The following is a 13,028-nucleotide window of genomic DNA, read 5'->3' as shown; positions in this document are numbered from 1 at the left end:
TGTCAACTCTGGCTATCAATTCTTCGTTTGAAGTGAATCTTTGTCCACCAAGAAAAATTTTCAGTTTTGGGAAGAGATGGACGTTTGACGGAGCCATATCAGGTGAATAAGGCAGGTGTGGCAACAATTCATACCTTAGTTCGTGTAATTCTGCGATGGCGATGGCATGCGTTTTTTATCTAGTGTCAAGAGTTGCGGCACCCATCAGGCAGATATTTTTTTTTCATTTCTAATTCTTCAGTTAAAATTTAATATACCTTTTCATATGACATCTCCATTACCACTTTGTGCACTTTTGCAATGATTTATGGAGTAGTGACACATTTTGGACGACCACTGTGCGGATCATCATCTAAGCTCTCCTGACCAAATTTAAATTCATTTCTCCACTTGGCAACAGTTGAATATGAAGGAGCACAGTCCCCCAGTGTATTCTGGAAATCGGCATGAATGTCCTTTGCTTTGATACCTTTCTTTACGATTTTTTGCACCTTCGCAAATCACTACGCAGGAACAACAAAAGAGCCATGTCACCGCCACAGCTCTCTTCAAAGAGCACTGACATGGCACGTGTTTATAGGCAATGGTCCAACGAATATCATGTGAACAACTAGTTGCGCTAGCACTGACCTCTCATGGTGATTCCGAGAACTTTTCAAGCTATGCTCGTAATTCTCATGTGGGTAGACTGTTATAAGCTTTTTATTGCATTGGTTAAATTGTTTGGGGCTCAGCACTTTTTTAATATTTGCAGCACCATATGTCTTTCTGGGGCTGCAGCTCGTGGGCTCGTGGCAGCGTTCTCGCTTCCCAAGCACGGGGTCGCGGGTTCGATTCCAGGCGGGGTCAGGGATTTTCACCTGCTCTGAGATGACTGGCTGGTGTTGTATCATCATCATCATCATCATCATCATCGTCATCATCGGCATCATCCATCTCCATTACGGTCCGGAGGAAGGCAACGGCAAACCACCTCCATTAGGACCTTGCCTAGTACGGCGGTGTGGGTCTCCTGCATCATTCACCTATGCTCTGTCAAGAAGAATGGGACTTCATTTCCATTTCCATGTATTGCTGGCTCAGACTTGAGCCTTTTTGAGATCTAAAATTGAGAGTGTATAGACTACAACTAAATTCCTTTCTGTTCTCTAGAAATTACAGCTTTTCTACTGGAACTAAAATGTGCAGCACTTAATAGTGAACCTGTGAAGTTGGATATAACATTATTCTTTATTGCAGTCTGAGCAACGAGTAGATCTAAAGGACAGTGCATGTATTATCACCCGATGAAATGACTACAAGAGCTATGGAAATTGTGTGTACCTCAGCCTCTTACTCAAAACTGAAATAACCCAACAAACCTCACTCACCTTGCAAGCAGCACAACCCCATGTAATCGTCTTTGCACCGCACACCAAAGTTTTCACGAGGGCACGGCAGTCTGTAACTGTATAGTTACTGCCCTGTGTCTGAGGAAACCCGAACTTCTTTTCCTCCTTTTCTGTTGGTAGCTTCCCTGTAGAAAATGAGTGTAACAATGTTTTATTATGAGTGGGTTTACCAACAAATTTTTATTTAAAATAATATGCAGAATGTTTAACGTAAGTATCAAAAGATATAAAAAATAAAAAGGTCTACACAGATCATCATTTATGTTATTGTTTTCATCTGGAGCAGAGCAAACAACACTGATTACCAAGTGTCAAGTTGAGGATTTTTGGCTGCCTTGGGTCCATACTTAATTAAATTTATGAACAATGAGGGTGGTCAGCTGCTGGCCACACAGCTTCTGGCACCAATGTCAATTATACTGGAACAATGGCTGGAAGTGAGTGAGAGGCCAGCTATCTTCTAGCTGATACGGATTATCCCTGGGTTCAGCTGACAAGGAGTCAGCAGACATGAAAAATGCAATACTACACAGAAAATTAATTTAACTACATGGAGTCAAATGAAACAGCAAACTTTAAGATGATGATTTTGGAATTCGGTAACTGATTATTTCACTTGAGAATGACACTTTAAACTTATTAACTTGGGCTTTCATAGTTAATTATTTGCACTGCTTCAATTCAGTTTGATTTGGGAATGACCTTAAATGAACTGCGCTGTGCTCAGATAGACTGTTTAGCCAACCACAGTGAGCCAAAAAAACTCTCTGAACAGCGTGAGATGTTAATGCACTTAATATGGTGAACAGTATACAAGATGTGTTAAAGTACCAAACCTTTGGGTGGCAGATACACATTTATTCATTTGGAAGTACAAAACCCTAGATCACTCCAAAGTAGTCTCCTTGGTAAAGCCACACTTCTCATTGTGCTCCCACCACTGTTGAAAACACTTCTGGAACTCATCTTTTAGAATGGTTATCAGCTGGGCTGTCACATTCCATATGATGTCCTCTCTTACCTCTAATTACATTGCTTTCAGAGGCATTTTTGGCTTCAGAAATAACGAAAACTCATTCAGTTGAGAGCCTGACTAACAACAGGGACGTTGCATTTTACAAGGAAAGTTTGAATCAGATGCACGGAATGGATGGGTGCATGATGATCACGGACCTGCTAAATTTTTGCTGCCCACAGATCCAGTCACTTGCACCACGCTGCATGAAAATATGATGAATGACCTCCTGACAGTATTCCTTTGTTATTGTTTGGCCTCATGTTGAGACCTAAGACGCAACACCCTACGAGAATATGACCCTGAATTTGTTGTGGACCTGCTGTGCTCTCGTGGCCTCCTTCCACTGTGATGCCTGCATCTTGGTCCCTGAGTTGTGCCAGCACCCCCTAAGAAACAGAAAGCTTATTCACACTGGGCATGATGTCCCAACATGGCGTCATCTGTAGTCTCCAAAAGCTTGTGAACATCGAGCTGCGTGCTACTGTATTGTAATCTCGGACATTTGTGACGGGAGTTAATACATATTGAGTGTTGAATGTTTTTGTTTCCTTGGTGTGCACGAGACTGGCAAATTGTAGAGGCAACTACGATGGAGGCCCAAACATTTCTGTATTTAAATTTATGGAGGATCAAACAAAGAGGAAAAAAAGGTTATCAAGAATTCACAGGAATAACATTACTATTTCTGCAAGTTCAAAGGTGTTTTTGTTTTGTTTAAGTTCTTAAAAAGAGTTAAATTTTAATGACAAAGATTGTTTTTCTTGACCTGTCGTGACATTAAAATCGTGTCTCAAGAAAACCTTTTTTTTACATTGTGAGGAAGAAGAAAAATAATAACTGATTCATGAAATCCGGTATGGAAGATGGACATGCAAATAAACAATTTGTTTTGAAACCAATGAAAAGTACTCAGCAATAAGTTACAAATTTGAAGTTTATATGTATCAGAAATAGATTTCTAAACCAATTTTTGAGTTCTGGGTGCATTCATGAAATTGATTGTTCTAAGGCAGGCCACGGCCTACAACCGATGACGTCAGAGACCAGTGCACAGGCTTTCTTTTTTTTAGAGGGGAGGGTGCTTTTTGTACTCATAAACCCATAGCTCATCACCTGTGATCATAGTGTTCATAAAGTTGGGATTACTTTTTGCACTGCTCAATACATCCTGTGCAGTTTCCAGACAGCAGTACTTCTGCACTTTGTCAGCAGGTTTGGTATGAATTTTCACACACACTCCTTGTGCACAACTCCTTTGTCAAAACAGAATATACCAATTCACTGCTTACCCCAACCTCACCTCATTTGCAAGTTCTCTTACTGTGGTACACTGATCTTCCACGAACAAATCCCGCATTTGTTCAATGGCATTGTCATTATGGCTTGTTGAGTGTATCTGAATGGAGTCCACTGTCTCCAGATGTGTAACCATTGGCAAAGCAGTTGTACGCCACCTTTACCTGTGAACTGCTCGTTGCATTGTTCACAAAAGTATTTTGCATATTTTGAACAGTTTCCACTTGGATATCACCAAGCTTTTGACACATAATTTGATGCAATATAGCTGCTCGATTTACAGCTTATTGGATCCAACGAGCACTCGCTACATGTCCTCACTTGAGAGATCAATAGCCGGTGACTGATGCTTTCTGCTGGCAGGAAAAAAAATTCACAACTGCACACGAATATCCTCCGCCACATCTCCACTGAAGGAAGCCATCACTGGTTGATGTGAAAAAGGAGGTTCAATAGTTTCTGAATATACCTTGTACTTCCAAACTATAGCCGCAAAGATCCACATTAGAGCCACTCTCTCGTCACACTGAAAATTTGATTATTACATTCAGTAGAAAGAGTAACACAGATGTGTATCATGATTATTGAGAAATTCTTTGGTGTGTATGCAGTACCTCATCTCTCGTAAAACTATCACAATCTCATGTAACAACTCTCAAGCACAGAAACATAGAGCTAGTTCATGAAAGCTGAATGCTGTTGCTCCTTGATGCAGTGCAGCAGACTTGTAGAATGTCTATTAAGGATTAAAAAAAAACAGCATAATCAAATGTCCTTAGAGAGGTTTGTCAAGTTGATAAAATGAAGAACGCGAGCAGCTGCTCGTGGGTCATCCGCTAAAATGGCATCTAGAGTACATGGCAGGCCAAGATCAAGATGCAGTGTGTTAAAATCCGGACAGGACGTTAAAATGTGGTGGACCGTCAGCAATTGCCCACATGGGCAGAACGGCGCCAGCGCATCCGTCAGCAGATGGCGATGGCTGAACCGGCAGTGTCCAATTCGTAACCGGGCCAAAACGACCTCCTCCCACCGAGAAGGGCGTGAGGAGGACATCCAAGCCGCGGGAAGAGGTTTCAAGGCCCGAAGCTTGTTGTCCGTAAGTGCAGCCCAATCGGCATGCCACAGCGATAAAATGCGCCGACAAACGACCCTGCTACAATCCGATGAAGGGACACAATAAGAAGCTGTCCGAGGCTGGAGGACCGCAGCCTTGGCCGCGGCATCTGCAGCTTCGTTCCCAATGATACCAACATGGCCAGGAACCCACATAAAGCTAACCGGAGAACCGTCGTCCACCAGCTGCTGAAGAGAGCACGAAAGGGTGAACCGGATACAGATCACTGAGGCTCTGGAGTGCGCTCAGGGAATCGGGGCAGATGACATAAGCAGAATGTCGGTGGCGGCAGATGTAAAGAACAGCCTGGTAGAGGGCAAAGAGCTCAGCTGTGAAGACCGAACAATGGCCATGGAGCCGGTATTTGAAACTTTGTGCCCCAACAATAAAAGAACATCCGACCCCGTCATTGGTCTTAGAGCCATCTGTATAAATGAAGGTCATATTAATGAACTTCGAACGAAGTTCGACAAAACGGGAATGGTATACCGAACCGGAGGTAACCTCCTTTGGGAGCGAGCTGAGGTCAAGGTGAACGTGAACCTGAGCCTGGAGCCAAGGTGGCATGTGGCTCTCGCCCACTCGAAAGATTGCAGGGAGTGAAAAATCAAGGTGTTGAAGGAGGCGATGGAAGCGAACTCCAGGGGGTAGCAGGGCAGAGACATACAACCCGTATTGACGGTCGAGAGAGTCGTCAAAAAAGGAACGATAAGACGGGTGGTCGGGCATTGACAGTAGCCGACAGGCATACCGACAAAGCAGTATATCGCGCTGGTAGGTGAGTGGCAATCCACCAGCTTCAGCATGAAGACTCTCGACGGGACTAGTATAAAACGCTCCGATCGCAAGACGTAAACCCCGATGTTGTATGGAGTTGAGGCGGCGTAAGATGGATGGCCGTGCAGAGGAGTATACGAAGCTCCCATAATCCAGCTTGGAGTGGACGATCGATCGATATAGGCGAAGTAGGACGGTTCGATCCGCTCCCCACGACATACCACTGAGAACATGGAGGACATTTACAGAACGGGTACAACGGGCAGCCAAATATGACACATGTCGAGACCAGCTAAGTTTCCTGTCAAATGTAAGACCTAAAAATTTTGTTGTCTCCACGAATGGGAGAGCAACGGGACCGAGTCGTAAGGACGGTGGGAGAAACTCTTTGTAGCGCCAGAAGTTAATACAGACCGTCTTCTCGGCAAAAAAACGGAAGCCATTGGCGACACTCCAGGAGTAAAGACGGTCAAGAGAACGCTGAATACAGCGCTCCAGGAAACATGTACGCTGCGCGCTGCAATAGATGGTAAAATCGTCCACGAAAAAGGAGCCCGATACATCAGCTGGGAGGCAATCCATTATTAGATTGATCGCTATGGCGAAGAGAGCGACGCTCAAAACTGAGCCCTGTGGCACCCCATTCTCCTGGTGAAAGGTGTCTGACAGGACAGAACCCACACATACCCTGAACTGTCGATCCATTAAAAAGGAACGAATAAAAAGAGGGAGGCAACCACGAAGGCCCCATGTATGCATGGTGCGGAGAATGCCCGCCCTCCAACAGGTGTCGTAAGCCTTCTCCAAATCAAAGAACACAGCCGCAGTCGGGCGCTTCCGCAAGTAGTTATTCATAATGAAGGTCGACAAGGTAACCAGATGGTCAACAGCAGAGCGGCGCCTACGAAATCCACATTGTACATTGGTAAGTAGGTGTTGAGATTCGAGCAGCCAAACCAAACGAGAGTTAACCATTCGCTCCATCACCTTACAGACACAGCTGGTAAGCGAGATGGGTCGATAACTGGAAGGCAAGTGCTTGTCCTTCACCGGCTTAGGAATCGGTATGACAATAGACTCGCGCCAGCATACAGGAACATGTCACTCAATCCAGATGCGATTATAAGTACGAAGAAGGAAACCTTAACCCGCAGGAGAAAGGTTCTTCCGCATATGAATATGAATAGAATCAGGCCCTGGAGCGGAGGACCGTGACCGGGCAAGTGCATTTTCGAGTTCGCGCATAGTGAACGGGACATTATAACTTTCACGATTCGAGGAGCGGAAGTTAGGTGGCCTAGCTGCCTCTGCCTGTTTTCGGGGGAGGAAGGCAGGGTGGTAATGAGCAGAGCTTGAAACCTCTGCGAAAAAGCGGCCGAAGGCATTGGAGACATCCTCAGGGGCCACAAAGACGTCATTCGTGACCGTCAAGCCAGAAACTGGTGAGTGGACCTTAGTGCCAGATAGCCGGCGCAGGCTACCCCAGACAACAGAAGAAGGAGTAAAACTGTTGAAGGTGCTTGTGAAAGCAGCCCAGCTGGCTTTCTTTAATAATACGACGACACTGTGCACGTAATCGTTTATAATTGATACAATTCGCCACTGTAGGGTGGCGTTTAAAGGTGCGTAAAGCACGTCGACGAGCACGTAAAGCGTCTCTACATGCTGCGGTCCACCAGGGGACCGGTACGCGAAGTGGAGAAGAAGTAGGGTGAGGGATGGAATATTCAGCAGCAGTGAGAATGACTTCCGTGAGGTTTGCGACCTGACTATTGCAGCTTGTGAAGGTTTGATCCTGAAAGGTCGCCCCGGAAGAGAAGAGCTCCCAGTCTGCTTTGGAGATGTTCCAACTAGATGAGCACGGAGAGGGGGTATGCTGCAGCAGATGGATAACACACGGGAAGTGGTCACTCGAATATGTATCAAAAAGTGCATACCACTCAAACCGGCGTGCAAGTTGGGTAGTACATATAGAGAGGTCTAAATGGGAATAGGTGTGAGATGTGTCCGAAAGAAAAGTAGGGGTGCCAGTATTGAGGCAGACAAGATTGAGCTGGTTGAAAAGGTCTGCTAACAGGGAGCCCCTCGGGCAGGATGCTGGAGAGCCCCAAAGGGGATGGTGGGCATTGAAGTCTCCAGTTAACAAAAATGGTGCAGGTAGCTGAGCAATAATTTGCATCATGTCTGCCCTGGTAACGGCAGACGACGATGGAGTGTAAACGTTACAAATGTAAAATGTAAAAGTGGGGAGAGTAATTTTAAATCATGCAACTTCTTACAGCAGCTTTTACAAAACGCGCCAAATACTTCGAAACTTACTATTCTACGATCACTACATGTATCTCCATACACTGATCAGTCCTCTCAGGCAAAAAGGAATCCGACATGTACCAGTATCAGAATGACAAAGTTAACAACAGCTATACAGTTACAGGACAGCTACCACAGCAACAACCAATCAAAGAACATGTCTGTACATGCCTCCTTTTCTGTTCATCGCTATCACATCACTCTGCTTCCTCTGCTCTTACACCACAGTACTTTGCAGATGCCACTTGCTGTTGGCAACAGTGTTTGATTTGTTTCACTGTGCAGCATGTTTTTTAAATCATCAAACATCTAAAACTAGCATAAAACTGCATAAAAATGGTAAAAATATTACCATCCCACTAAGAAAAACTGTGCATGGAAAGCACATGGCTAAATGAAAATGAAACTGCATCTTCCACCACTGCTGCGGCTGTGTTGTATGGACAGACTATGGTTAAGTGGTAATACTGTGCCATTCCATACTCAACTGTCAATCACTTTGTTATTTTTGTCAAGCTGGAAGAGACAGTGTCCCATTCGAAGGTGTGTTGTTAGCAGGACTACATTCTGCACTGTGACCAGAATAATTATGCTTTAGCAGAAACTAAGCAGAACACTTTGAATGCCAAATCACCAACTCATTGCCAGAAATTCCCACATTTCTTGGCATCCAGCTATGTAATGCTTGCTTCCCTAGAAGTTTCAGGCGACAGAGGTTGTACAGAACAACTGGAAACTGCTGAGCTCACCCACTGGATGTCTGGGCACAAAAGCCATTTTGCAGCTCAAATAACTATAATTTGCTCCAAGGTCTTCGCAACTACACATACCTGTGCACCATAAATTCTCAATTCATTCAGTAATGAGATCTTGAGGACTCAAAAGAGAAATTTAATGCATGATATACAGTGTTGTTCCTCTTGTAATAATGTAATTCTGAAATCATATTGGGTGTATTAGACAACTCAACTCTCATGTAATGGTTGGAATTTAAACTGTGTGTACATCCCAAAAGACTATGCTGTTCATGTTATGGACAGTTGGGGGAAGCTGTTACCACAGGTGGGTGGTTGGCCAGATTTTAGAACATACACAAACCTAGGCATCTGATGCACCACAAAGAGAGAGATTGACAGTGGAGCAACAGCTCAGAGACCGGCAATGAGTCTGCAACTTTATTTAGCTTTTGCTGGAGAACTGCATTTGTTAATCGGAGTGGAGGCACTTTATTCTCTTTGATGCTTGCTCCTGATCCAACAACATGTCCTTTTCCTACTCTCCTATGAGCCACCCTGAACTTCGGACATAACGGCCCCCTCCAGTTGTATGGCCATCGGATTTTTACCAGATTTTCTGTGTTCTCATTTGAAAAGTATCTCCCCAGGATGCCCACATTTCACCACATCAGTCCAGCACACCTGGTGTCACAAACGGAATGCTCACAACTTTGAAACATTGGCACAAGAGTTAGCAGAGCAGTATTTCGATAGGAGAGACATCAGTTATTACTGCAATAAACTCTCCACCTGAAACAGACAGCAGGGCAAGATCTCGAGGTGTTTGCTGACCTAATCAGAACTATTTCCTGTTGGACTTACACTTGGTGCACGGATGCGGCAGGTAATGAAGTATTACACCAAGAAGCCAAAGTGAGAGGCATATGTGTATTTATCCACAGCATCAACCCACAAAATGTGCAATAAGCCAAGGTGCAGTATCCTCACACCTTACATGCTCAGGCAAGTGACATCTGAAAGTGCAACTGCAACTGTACCTGTTCCAAACACTATCCCATTTGCATTTAAGAGCAGGCTCGTATCCCCTATCTTGTACGAAACTACTACTTACCTCAATTTCATAACTTGATTTGACCCTTCCCTGTCAAGGGGAATTTTTTGTGAGCACCACCTTGTCTCCAGTTTGAGCTGGAGCAGGAAGTCCTAAGTAGGGCGCATAGCGTTAGATTGCCTGTGACACTTTGGGTTAGATAGGGAGTTATGTTTCTGGCCCTATCCAGAACATCTCTTCTGGTTTATCAGCAAAATACTCCAAATGTTAACTTAGATTTTTTAATATTCCTTGGCACACACCCAGTACAAAGCAGCTCATCATTAGCCTCTAGCTAAGTTATGTTGCAGATTCCAGTTTCACATTTCCCCTTCTTTCCTTTACAGCCTTTGGTGTTGAAATTAAGCCTCACATTGTAAGAATTTCTGGTTACAAACGCCAATTCTGGGTTCTCACAAGAACCAGAATTTAATGCTGACACTTTATTCATGAACATTTGTGTCTTGCTGAAAGTTGGCAGAAATCGAGTGTCTTAACACTCAATCAAAAGTTAAGTGGGCCTGCACCTGTGAGCAACTTTTAATCAAGCAGTGCCCTGTCTCCAACCCCTCTCCCCCCACACCACCTCTGTTGCTATGAGCCTTTACAAAGCTTAGCCAATCAGATAGTTGAAAATCTATGAGACTGTGTTAATCATCATCATCATCACCACCACCACCACCACCATCAGTGTTGTTATATTAGAAGATCCTTCGCATCTCATTTCATGCGATCCATTGCTTCCTCTTGAATGCCAGTGTATATGCTGCTGTCCATTACAGCATCCAGGATCTGAAATGTCTTGCCTCTTCACCTCCTCTTTCCTTCCATATAATCTTCTAAGACTGTTATTATAAACCCTTCTTCTTTCTTAGATTAGATTAATACTTGTTCCATAGATCATGAATACGACACTTTGTAATGACGTGGAACGTGTAAGGTTAATAAAAGATGTCTGTACAAGATATTACATTACACAAAATATTGCATGACACTAATGTTTAAGTTTTTTTTGTTTTGTTTTTTGTTTTTTCCGCCTTAATTTATATCTAAAAAATCAGCCAATGAGTAGAAGGAGTTGTCATCTAGAAATTCTTTTAATTTATTTTTAAATGTTAGTTGGCTATCTGTCAGGCTTTTGATGCTGTTTGGTAGGTGACCAAGTCTTTTGTGGCAGCATAATTTACCCCTTTCTGTGCCAAAGTAAGATTTAACCCTGCATAGTGAAGATCATCCTTTCTCCTGGTGTTATAGCTATGCACACTGCTATTACTTTTGAACTGGGTTGGATTATTAACAACAAATTTCATAAGTGAATACTTATACTGTGAGGATCCCTAGATCCTTAAATAGATGTCTACAGGATGACTGTGGGTGGGCTCCAGCAATTATTCTGATTACACGTTTTTGAGCAATGAATACTTTTCTACTCAACGATGAATTACCCAAGAATATGATGCCATAATATGTGTCAATCTAATTTCAATTCCTTCTTTTTATTGCATCCAGTAACCATCTTTACTCTACCACTCTTCTCAATAACTCTTCTTTTTTCGCTCTATCCATCCAACTTATTCTTTCCATCCTCCATCAACACACCCACATTTCAAAAGCGTCCAGTCTTGCTCTACCTTTCTTCCTCAGTGTCTATGTTTCAGCACCATACAGCAGGACACTCCTCACAAAACTTTTTTTTTAGCCTTTTCCTCAAACCTTTGGCCATATTGCTGCAGACAATTTCCCTTTCTTATAAAATGTCTCTTTCACCATTGTTATTTTGGTTTCATTTTTGTGCTGCTATCCTAAGATCTGAATGTGTTCTAATACTTCTACATTCAACATTATCTTTACCTTTTTATTTCCTCTCAGGACCATTACTTTTGTTTTCTTTGTATTTCTTTTTCTTCCATATCTCTTCCCTTTAGCTTCAAAGGTATTCATTACATCCTGTAAATATTTTTGATCTGTTGCTAGGAGGACAATATAGTCTGCAAACTTCAAACGTCATTCTTTTTCCTCCAATTTTTACCTCTTTGTCATCTAGTGGGCAGTGGTCAATCATACTTTTTGAGTACAGACTGGAGACAGACAGAAGCCTTGTCTTACTCCTTTTCCTAGTTCTACTGAGTTGGTACTTTCTCTTCTCACTTACACTGATGCTCTTTGATTTAAATATAATGAGTTTACAAGTCATCTGATTTTTTAGTCTACTCTTTTTTCTCCTCATTATAGTTGCCAGTATATCCCACTCCACATCATCAAAGGCCTTTCCCAGGTATGGAAAACGCATACGTATGTCTCTTCCTCTTTCAGTAAACCTTTCTCCCAAAATTCGCAGCAGTCCTTTTGCAGCTCTAGTGCCCATATTCAGTGGAAAACCAAATTTCTCTTCAGCTTGATTCTCCTCCATTACCTTTATCCAGCCTTTTATTAATGACTCTTAACATAACGTTGGCTGCATGTGAAATAAATGTCCTGTGCTCAATGTGTGTGTCTGTTCTTTCTCAGAAACTTCTCTGGACATTCAGCACTGTCTCGGATATTTCGTTACATAACTTTAATCTCTCTCTTACATCTTCTTGGCTCAAACATTTTAGTTATTTCTCCCTGGAACTGTATCTGTAGCTACCACTTTCTCATTTTTTACTGCAGTTATTGCACTCTTTACTGTTTCCATAATGATTGTTGGTCATTTCTCGCCGTCATTTACACTGTGCATGTTCTCATTGTCATTTATACTGTGGATGTACACTGTGCATGTTCTCATTGTCATTTATACTGTGGATGGATTCAAGTTCCAGGGATGTTGGTTTGTGATTTGGGTCATACAGCTCTTTTAAACAATCCTCCGAACTCTGTAGGATGTCCTCATGATCTCCATACACTACATTTTTGTCTATACAGAGTATTTCCATACTAGCTCCCCTGCTCTGTTTTCATCTCCATGTTGCAATACTTACTCTGTTATATAGTAAACCATATCTCCTTTCTTCTCCAGTTCTTCAATTGACTCACACTCCTCTTTTAGCCATTTTTTTTCCTGGCCTGGTCTGTTTCTCTATGCAGTTCATTATTCAGCCTTTGGCACATTTCTTGCGTGTTCATCATTCACTTCTTAAATGAAAAGATGTTTCTGACTTACTCAACATCAGCAAGCATCATTTCAGTCAATATCTCTGGAAGGGACTTTAGCAGGTCTCTTTCCACGTTTTCTTTTTGTAAATATGTATTATGTGTTATTACTTATTCTTATTTTATGACATGTTCCACATTCTTGAGGATTTTCAATAAT

The 13,028-nt window shown here is 42.8% G+C and overlaps 1 protein-coding gene across 1 annotated transcript in view; it reads right to left on the bottom strand.

The window, feature by feature from the left end:
- The window catches only part of LOC126146787 (transformation/transcription domain-associated protein), a 508,296-nt gene that overhangs the window by 399,969 nt on the left and 95,299 nt on the right, over nucleotides 1–13,028 (bottom strand). Inside the window, exon 12 of the mRNA XM_049915647.1 lies at nucleotides 1,371–1,516. Within this exon, the coding sequence (XP_049771604.1) occupies nucleotides 1,371–1,516 (146 nt within the window). The remainder of the gene's footprint in view (nucleotides 1–1,370; nucleotides 1,517–13,028) is intronic.

Source organism: Schistocerca cancellata, chromosome 1 (genome assembly GCF_023864275.1).
Source record: "Schistocerca cancellata isolate TAMUIC-IGC-003103 chromosome 1, iqSchCanc2.1, whole genome shotgun sequence".
Lineage (NCBI taxonomy): Eukaryota > Metazoa > Arthropoda > Insecta > Orthoptera > Acrididae > Schistocerca > Schistocerca cancellata.
The sequence above is the reverse complement of the archived record's forward strand: the minus strand, read 5'-3'. Positions and strand labels throughout refer to the sequence as shown.